This window comes from Atta cephalotes (genome assembly GCF_000143395.1).
Source record: "Atta cephalotes unplaced genomic scaffold scaffold00086, whole genome shotgun sequence".
Taxonomy (NCBI): Eukaryota; Metazoa; Arthropoda; class Insecta; order Hymenoptera; family Formicidae; genus Atta; species Atta cephalotes.
Window position 1 is genome coordinate 60,245 of NW_012130150.1, and position 10,412 is coordinate 70,656.

At 39.1% G+C, this 10,412-nt stretch overlaps 1 protein-coding gene across 1 annotated transcript in view; it reads left to right on the forward strand.

Moving 5' to 3' along the window:
- The window catches only part of LOC105624699 (homeobox protein extradenticle), a 47,489-nt gene that overhangs the window by 30,134 nt on the left and 6,943 nt on the right, over positions 1-10,412 (forward strand). The window contains exons 4-7 of the mRNA XM_012206052.1: positions 5,640-5,830; positions 6,021-6,156; positions 6,416-6,512; positions 7,964-8,151. Of these exons, the coding sequence (XP_012061442.1) occupies positions 5,640-5,830; positions 6,021-6,156; positions 6,416-6,512; positions 7,964-8,151 (612 nt within the window). The remainder of the gene's footprint in view (positions 1-5,639; positions 5,831-6,020; positions 6,157-6,415; positions 6,513-7,963; positions 8,152-10,412) is intronic.

Below are 10,412 nucleotides of genomic sequence, written 5' to 3' on the forward strand. Positions count from 1 at the left end.
GAGAGAGAGAGAGAGAAAGCGAACTGAAAGGCTGAAATGAACTCGCGGCGCGTAAACGAGCGCCGTTATTCACTCTCGCCGAGAGAACTCTCGGTGAAATGAAAAATTTAAACGCGTAACCTCGTGGTTATCGTCGAGATCCGGCGGCTGACAAATTTCGGCCATCCCGGTGCGCTATCAGCCCTCTCGATTCTACCATCGATAATCTCTCCGCTCGTGAAATTCAACGACGTCAACGCGAATTTATCGTCCGCCGACGATCTCGCGGTCTCGTTAAGGTTGCGTAATATGCTGGAGCGAATTCTCACCATAATACAAACAACGATCACAGGCGGTCACGAGTCCGCGCGATAAAACGATCGATCGAAAATTCACACTGTAATTTCGCGTAATCCACGGGTATTAGACGGTGATCTTCATTAATAACGCGTTATTAAATCGCTAGTGAGATGATCGTCGTAATCAAGCGATTTTCACGGCACATACTTTCACGATCTTCTACCAAAAGGAAAGCGTCAACAATTCCCTTGCGGCGTGTCATACATATACAGGGTGTCCCAGGATTAATAAGAGGGAAAGATTAATATTTTAGAAGATGACGATATATCAGTCATTTTGAGTAGAAATGTTTATATGAACGTTTATATCTTATTCTGAACGGTTTCCGATAGTTTGAACAGTGGGATTTTTGCAAATTTATTATAAACTTTAAACACGTCTCACTTGAATAATGGATTATTAGAAAATGTACGTAGTATTTCTTTTTTAATGTTGTGACTACAAGTTCAATCTCGAAAATCGTTCAGAAGACACGTGCCAAAGAGTTTGCAGATTATCGTCATGTCGTGATCCATAATGGCATTAGCCAGTGGATCACGACACTGCGATAACTCGCAAACTCTTTGACACTCCTGAAGAAAATATCCGTGAAAGCTTTCAAAAAAATAAGACACGTGTTTATAAACATTTTTACTTAAAGTTATTTTTCCCAGAATATTGACCTTTCCTCTTGGAACATCCTATATATATAGATTTAAACAGATATTAAGGAATCTGTAGGCCTATTCTGTAACTCTTTAACGACAATTTTATTGTACTAGTTAGAGATGTCGTTACGCAGGTATTTTACATTGTGAAAAAGCTGCGCAACGACAGTATAAGGATACCGAACTGTCGTTAAAAGTAACAGAATAGGCCTACCTGATGTCTGTTTTACTGACGAAAACACCATTTTTGTTCCACACTAATTCGTATTAGTTTCACAGAATCCAAATTCCTTTTTCACGAGTAAAATACACGTGCTAATGTATCTGTTTGACACGATTCTATCTGGCAGTCACGTCAGCATTCTCTTAATGATTCTCGATTATGACGGAAACGCGTGTACTTTTTTTTCTGTACGAACGTTTAATGGCGACTAGCTCGAAAGGGGGACTGATAAGACGGAGAATGTTATGCACGTACATTCGAGAGAAACGACTGCCGTCGAGCTGGTCTCGGCTAGGGCGACTCGCGTGCTAATGAAGCGGCTCGCGCTAAGTAAAATCTCGCGTGCCGGACCTTGCCTGTATGTCGCGTGATACACGGGTTCTTTCAAGAGGACGCAAATCACTACGTCGAGATATTGCCGCGCTCCGACGGAAATTCGATGATGTTATCGCAAGCAGTTTCATTAAGAATTTCCCCCTCGGTCGCTTCCTCTTGAAATCGCTGCCATGACCCGGTCGCGACGCGACGTGGCGCGCCGCGATAATTCGACGCGACAGGACAGTTTTGACATTGGATAAGACCCTTGTGAATTTGGTGAAGTAAAAGTAAAAAGTTCCTCAGTCGATTAACTCGAATAAATATTAATTAAATGATCAAAGCTCTCAAATGCACGTGACTAATTAATAATACATATAATAATCTGATATATGAGTTAAATGGTCAAAGCGCTTTCACGAAACATTTCACGAAATTATTACGTGGGAAATTTTCTCAAATGGAATTACGCTGACTCTTGCACATAATTTTACTTTTAATTAATTTATTTGGAAAATAATTCAGCACGATTTAGAGATAGCTATCTGTGCGATTATCATACCGTCACAAGGCAAAGTCGCATGGCGATTACAAAATCGCGCGTACTCATCACCGGTCGTGTTCACATCCCTTTTTCACCGGCGGGACAGATTACCGGTCATTCCGCTTGACATATGCGCGTAAAAGCCCTTATATTCGCATGACGTCGCGCGTAATCGGCTATTTTTACCGTAAATAGGGCCCGCTCATCGGCCCCAGGCGCATAACTCTTTTTAACGCCGCTCGCGTTTTCGCCGGCAGTTTTTCCTTGCCGCTCGCGTATATACGAGTACGTTCGCTCCCTGCGGATGTATAGCCGTGTGCATGCACACCCACGCGCGCACGTGTGCTTTAATTGCCACACCCGCTTCGACCCCATATTTCACCGTGTGTCAGCGGGCTTGATGTTTCCCCGCGGTAAACACGCACAGCCCCGGAGGTCCACCGACGCGGTGGCGCATTCGTCAGGGTCGGATTAAAAGGGCATACTGTATTTTCGCGCAAAATGATTTTGATGTCACGCCTCGCCATTAATGGCAGCAACGTCGCATCCTTTTATTTTAGAATGTTGGAAGAGCCGTTAACGCCACGTGCGTTGTTACCGTCTTTCGCGATTTAGTCGAAGCTGGAAGCGCGTTTATCTCACGTGGCGAGCCGTCGCGTCGATGCGGAAATTGAAGATTACAGTTCTTGGAAAGTAGCAATTCGCGCTCTGCCGTCGTCGGTGGAAATCGTAAACGATGATTCGTGACCGTCTTCTGGGATACGCCCTGGATCCGCCCCTGTAACGCGTGCGTGGCTCTTTGTAGCCGCAACAATATGCACGCCGAAAACATATGCATTCGCGTGCACTTTGCGATGCAACTCGTGCGTGCCGAGAGTTGATCCGTCGATAAACGAGGCCGTTAACGAGTTTTAAATCTTCTCCCACTTTTCCAATTCTTTTTCCTTCCTTTTCCTTCCATAATCTCTTTCTTAATTTCGAACGGACTTACCACGAAATTGCCATTTGTAACTTAAATTATACGTGAAAGAATAACGAGTGTAACGATAGTTTGTTAAAGCTCCCTCCCGAGAAGAAAAGAACTCAATTGCGCACGGTATAATCAGAGGAAAATTTGCTAAAACGTACGATATAAATATTTCGTCGGATCCGAAAAGTTCAGTAATTGGTTTAGTTAGCGGGCCAACGTTGTCAGGACAGAAAGTTCGGCCATAAGCGAAATTTACTATTCAAATTCGGTCGACTCTGCTGCATTAGGGTGAATGTCTGCCTGACTATGCAACATGGCGTGACAAGCACGAGAATAGAACCGCATCGGGTTTTACGAGATCGCGTGATCACCGCCAGCAAACATCGTCTCTACCATGAATTTCGTCGGTGCATGCCCGCCTTTATTTTATCCGATTCCCAACTCTGATTCCGACCGCGCGCACCTCGGACTATTCCTGTATTGTATCTCGGGAAAAGCAATGCAGAATGCATCTTCCGTTTGCGGGAGGAGGGGGAGGGGGGGATGAAGTGCGCTTTTTACGCGCGCATAAATATTTTGTTTTATTGCCTGTGCGGCTATATATCCGTTCGATGAGCCACCGTAAATCGTATTATAAGTATGATAGCAGAATGTAAATATCTTCCGTAAATATCTTTTGAACTATTGCCATAATTTGAGAGAAAAAAAAGATGATCCCAAACGGGCGGGTAATATTTTATTGAACGAAACGGGATCTTGGAATAACTTGACTAAAAGCACGACATCTTTATGCTCCTTTAAATAAACTAATTAAACCGTCGTGTTATTTATTGCGAGGAATGAAAGAAACGGTAGTGTCTCAACGAAAGCGTTCAGTGGCTCTTGGCGAAGCGAATTTTCTCACGGCGCTCTAATTTTACTGCGACACGCTCTATTAATACAGAGACGCGTATTGCAAGAATATATAGCGGAGGCCAGCATGCCTGGCTTCGCCAACGTTATGGAAATTCCGACGTGTGCATTGCTAAATATACTGGCGCCTGCTCTCCTTCTCTTTCTCTCTCTCTCTCTCTCTCTCTCTCTCATTCTCTCTCGTCGCGGTTATTCCCGCGGTTAGGGAAACAACCCGGAGAGAGTTCCTGATGGTTGCATAATCGAATTTATGCTTGCGGCTGATTTGTATCGTGGAGAGTGGCATAGATCCTAGCTATTTTGTAATTCAGTTTCTATCCCAAGTGTCCAGATTAAACCAACGTCATCTTCGAAGGTGAAAAATTGGTGAAATATTCGGAGTGTATATGGAAATGTCCGGAAATATATGGATGTCAAGAGTCTCAGAAATATAATCCTTGAAATAATCGAAAACATAGATTAATTCTTTCCTAATTCTTGTGAATGACTGAAAATCGAATATTTTATCTTTAATAATCTCATCTATTCAACTGGTTCAACATAAATCAAAGGATTTTTATTATTTGAAAGAATTTATGAAGATCCCAAAAAATATAGTTTGCCATTTATAATCGGTTGATCTTACATGACTCAAAGAATTTTTATTACTTGGAGGAATTTATGATAATCCCAAAAATTAGTTTGTCGATTATAATTGTGTATAAAATCTTGTATGCTTCAAGAATTATACAATAAATTACCGTAACACATTGTGTCAAATCCGTCTTGACATAGGATTGCAGAAGGTTAATATTGTCGATTCTCAGTAGCATAAGAACTTATCAGATGATAGTATCATTTACTCTGAGACTTGAAGCGTTTCAGAAATTAAAGGAAATCAGTCCGGAGAAATGTGACTGGCTTTTCCATCCAATTCAGCAACGTTCCTTTCGTTCTTTGCACCTTCTCCCTCTTTCTGTCCCTTCTCTCCCCTCTCTTTCTCTCTCTCTCTCTCTCTCTCCGTCACGTGCAATAGGGAAAAGACGGGAACAGGGTTGATCCACCCCAGTTGAGTCCCGCACGAAGAAAGGAACGAAGAGGAAGAGAAGCCGCATAGTGGATCGAGAGAGGAGAAAAGAGAGAGGGGAGTTCGTCGGCGGAATGGAATCCATTTCGAAATTGCAAGCCACCCTGTTCGATCCCCCTTTCTCCACTGCCCACCCTCCATATCCTGACACCCTCCCGCGGCCTTTTCCTGGCTCCTTCCCTCAGGAAAAGCCACTCCCCCTGCTCGACTCACACCGCCCGTCTCGCTCTCTATCTCTCTGGCTCGCTCCCTTTCGGGAGACAGCGTGCTCGCCTCGAATACTGATATCGAGCAAAGTCCTTTTTCCCTTAAACCGAGCAGCCACCAGGAATAATGCATTATACGTACGCGTCCTTCGTCTCTCACTACCTCTCTCGCTTCGTCGCTCGACTTTTCCTCTCATGTTCTGATCATAGTACTTTCCTTCGTGTCTTGCTAGTCTTAGCTCTCTCCGCCTTTCATCATGTCGACGAGCTCGAAATGTACTCAAATTTGCTCTGAAACAGTTTTATATTTTTAATTAACAGTTTATCTCGTAATGGATGTCTTACATTAGATTCGACGCGTCTTCTGTTGAATGATTAATGGTTGGTAAAACCCGACTTTGTCTTTATTTGTTTTAGGCTTGTAACGAATTCACTACTCATGTAATGAACCTGTTGAGGGAACAGAGTCGTACCAGGCCGATTACGCCTAAAGAAATTGAAAGGATGGTCCAAATTATCCACAAGAAGTTCTCCAGCATCCAAATGCAGCTGAAACAGTCCACTTGCGAAGCTGTGATGATCCTGAGGAGTCGATTTTTGGATGCCAGGTTCGTGTTGAAACAATAATACAAGTAATGATAAAATAGATATACAAGTGATATACAAGTGATGACAAGTAATACAAGTAGAGATGTATATAAAATGCATTCCATTTATTATCATAATCATTTTCATGCCTTTTGTATATCCAAATTCGCAGCAATTAACATGAATCAACATGAATAATTTTTGTTGCAGACGTAAAAGAAGAAATTTCAGCAAACAGGCGTCCGAAATTCTGAATGAATACTTTTATTCTCATCTTAGTAATCCCTATCCAAGCGAAGAAGCCAAGGAAGAGCTCGCACGAAAATGCGGAATTACCGTGAGTCAGGTATCGTCCATTATCTTTTCTTATATATATTAGACGATGAACTTTTGTAACTTATAATATTTGGCATCATCCCATGGCTTTTAATTTTTATAAATAATTTTAAAAAGTTTTTAAGCTTCTTCTTTAAAAAAGATATTATGGCGCTGAGTAAAATATTTTTTTAAACACTTGGATGAAAAAGAATGAGGTATATTGGACGTGCGTGAGAACTCTTTAGCAAATTGAAATGAGCACGTATCTTTATTCTATTTGCTATCAGGTGTCCAATTGGTTCGGAAATAAGAGGATACGCTATAAGAAGAACATCGGTAAAGCGCAGGAGGAAGCGAATCTGTACGCAGCCAAGAAGGCAGCTGGTAAGTTCCAACTTCGCTAAGTGGGTGTCCCTTTACGAATTTGCTTAAAGCATGAGGAAAATTTTGTAATAGTAATCACAAAATTGATAAAATGTATGAATATCTCCGTGATTGGAAAGCAACATTTTGTTAATGAAAATCAGAAACAATTTTATTTTATGAATGACAATTTATAAAACGTTTTCTAAAGTGCTACCTTTTATGTTGCTACCATTATTTTTATCTCTCAATGCTCTCCCGGACTTATTGCTCTTTTGGTTATATTGGAACTTCGCTGAGGAAAAGCGAATTAAAAGCGAGAAATGTAAATTGTTCTCCTGTAAATTGAAGTAATTAACAGACAAATCGTGGTACATATTTTTTCTCATATTTTTTTAAGCATTAAGCTAAGAATCGAGATAGAGGAAGTCTCATTACTGTAAATCATTAGACGACTGAGTTACTGCCTATTGTTCGGCGCCGCAGTGACATTATTATTGCAACCGTTGATGAATCGCCGACGAAGAATAAATCTAGCGTTTGTTTTCTTTGGCACGTGATGCTTAGAAGAAACATCTTCGTGACTAAACCTTTTAAAAAATTTCTTGTTTTCAAAAGTTGCGAAGCACATATAGAACTAAAGTTTTCGTTTCATCTTTTGGGATGGACTTTCTCATTTCATCCTCGCTTACTATCTACTTTTGTTTTTCACCACCAGCCTCGAAGGCGATAAGAATTCCTTTTTCTCGTAAAAATTGCAAGAAAAATTCCCGATCCCATTCCGAAATTCCACGGATTCGTGGATCTCACCCTGGTCGCAATTACGCGCGCTTCGCTTAACTACCGAGGCATCTCACTTTATTTCGGAGCGCGAGATATTTTTAACTCACCAATTATACTTGGGAGAGAAGGGGAGAACACGAGTCAGATGGTGAGAGAGGATGGGTGAGACGCTGGGGTACGATGGAAATTCCGGGTTTCTCGCATTTCTTTCAGCACTCTCTACGTTTGTCTTTCCTCGCCCACGTTTGCGATGAAACGACCCGCGGTCCTCTCGTAATTAAAGAAACGGAATTCTAACGACCTAACTCTGCGAAACAACGCTTGTCTCGAATGGCGTGAAGGTTTTACAAGCGCGGAATACTCTACTGCAGAAGCCGCCGGATACAGTTCATACAAATCTGAAGCAAATTATGAGAAGGCTCGGATATTGTTGGAGGAAAAAGACGAATCGAAATTATTAATACATTTACATTTCGAAGCAATGATATATTATATAAGTTTAATTAGCCTTTTTATATCGTTCCTTAAATATATCTTTGCAATAATTTAGACTACGATATTACGTTTTTCACGAGAGCCAAAAAGAAAGCATAAGCTTGCGAGACACGAGAGACAAAATCGCTGTGGCTTAAAAAGAATTTAAAAAATCGCACCCTCGAATTTTGTATGCACCGCGATTGTTTCTACAGCAGCTTTTGCAGGAGCATCGCCATACAGCATGGGCGGTGCCAGCCAAGGCACCCCGACGCCGATGATGTCGCCGGCGCCACCCGGAGGACCGCAGGACATGGCCGGATACAGCATGGGAATAAACGGCAGCGACTACGGTTCGCAGCCGTACAACGATGGCTCCATGGGATACGATCCCATGCATCAGGTAAAATTTACGTAGTCTCTTAGAACGCTCACTGTTGCGCGATGTTTCCTCATTAGCCGGTTCTGGTAGTCAATGTCGCTCGCTTTTTGGAATACGCATTCACATTTACTAAGCATGAGCTTATCCTAGAATGTTATGCACACTGTGTGGGATTACGCTGTGGCTCGGAAACGCACTACCTCTGAAAGAATAGCCGAGAGTGAATCTGATCAATCTCCGAAGACGAAGAAAGGAATTGTAATGAATTGAATGTTCATCTATTCGAATGATCGACTTTTATTGTGACGAAAACTTGCTCATGTGATTAAGTTTATGAATTTGAACTTTTATTGACAGAAATCATAACCAAATGTTTTCCTCTAGTCTTAATAAGCTTTGAATGTTAAAATATAGACAAAAAAGATATATTTTTTGTTTGCCCTGAGAGAAATAATTTTGTTATAGGAACCAATCAAGGGAAAGCAAATGTGATATTTGATAATTAAAAAACGATCGATGTGTTATAAATTAATTCGTCAATGTAACAAATAATCAATAGTATCGCAAATAAGAAGCTCATATATTATTTATATATATATATATATAGTCGTAGACGGTTGCAAGGACTCAAATCATAAGAAATTGATCAATTCAATCAAGTATTCCCTATAGACTGCTTGGTCGATTTCCTATGACTTAAGACTCCATAATCGTCTAGGAATTCCATGTAAACAAGCCTAAAATTTATCCAAAAGATAGATTAGATTCTATATATATTTGTTTCTATTACAAATAATTGGTTGGTATAGCAGACTAGCAGCAATCACAACAACAAAATTTGTTGTCACATATTTACTGATCACTATTAAGAGTACTGGCTTGTTAACAAAATCCTTTCTCTCAGTGTAAGTGCTTTTTTTCCATTGAATGGGAGTTACATCCTTTCTTGAAAAAAAAATTAATATTTTTTCTACCTGAATAAATATCATCTAAATCAGATATAAAACAGATATAAAAATAGTTTTAAGACTTCTGAGAGTACTCACTGTAACCATATTGAATCGTGATATCATAAGTGAAAAATGTGTCATAAGCGACACGTTGATTTTTTTTGCATGCCATTTGTAAATAAAGAGAACGATGTTTTAAAGCGATCTTATCATTTAATTTTATTCAAATTTTCTTTATTTACAAATGGTATGCAAGAAAAATCAACGTGTCATTTCTCGCTTATAACATCACGATTCAATATGGCTGAAGGCTATTCAAGAGCCTTAAAAAGTTTTAAAAAATGGTTGCAAGAGTATTTATAATAATGCTCAACAAAATTTTTTAAAATAATTTTTTATATATAAATAAAATTGTTTATAAATAATAATTTTTATAAATAAAATTTTTTATAAATAAAAATCTTTAAAAAAAATTAGAAGTTATAAAGAGATATTATTTTATTAGAATTATAAAGTATTCAAAACTATTCGACTTTTGCTTATATAATTTTTGTTTTATATAAAATATTCACTCAGGAGAAAACCGATCTTTTTCACAAAGTATTTTTAAAAAAAAGTACGCATCTCTTATTTCTGTCTATATTTTGATGTATCTAAGACTTATTAAAAATGGAAGGAGACATTTCATATTGTTCTTCTTTGTGAGATGAAAAATTTCATCAAAAGTTTATTTAGTAATAAATTATTACATGTAATTATTTCATCTCTTTGAGAGAAATTTGTATTTAATATCTCTTAATATTTCGATGATAATTATTTTAAAGTTTGAACCGTGATATTTCAAAATTAAAATTGAATTTCTGAAATTTTTATCATTTTGTATATATTTTTGTATACTGAAATTTTTATATTTAAAAATCAGTAAAAAAATAAAATTTGATATTGAATGAAATTTGATATGTTTCTTTTTATTTTATTTAATGCTCCTTAAAATTATAGCTCCTAATTAATTTGATTTCCTCAATATACCATTATTATCGCATATCCTATCATTTAAATATTCATCTCTCTTTTTTCCCATAAATCATGCGAGCATATGAAGTTATTACTGAAATCTGCTGCCTTCGCGCAAATTGCTTCCCTGCAGTTCCAAGCCACGGCATTGCATCTCGATGAATGCATGCGCATCTCACCTTTCGCATACTCACACTCACTACAAGAGAGAAAGAGAGAGAGACCGAAAAGAGAGAGAACAAGAACGATATTGCAGAGAGAGGGGGGAGAGAGAGAGAGAGAGAGAGAGAGAGAGAAGAGAGAGAGAGGAGAGAGAAA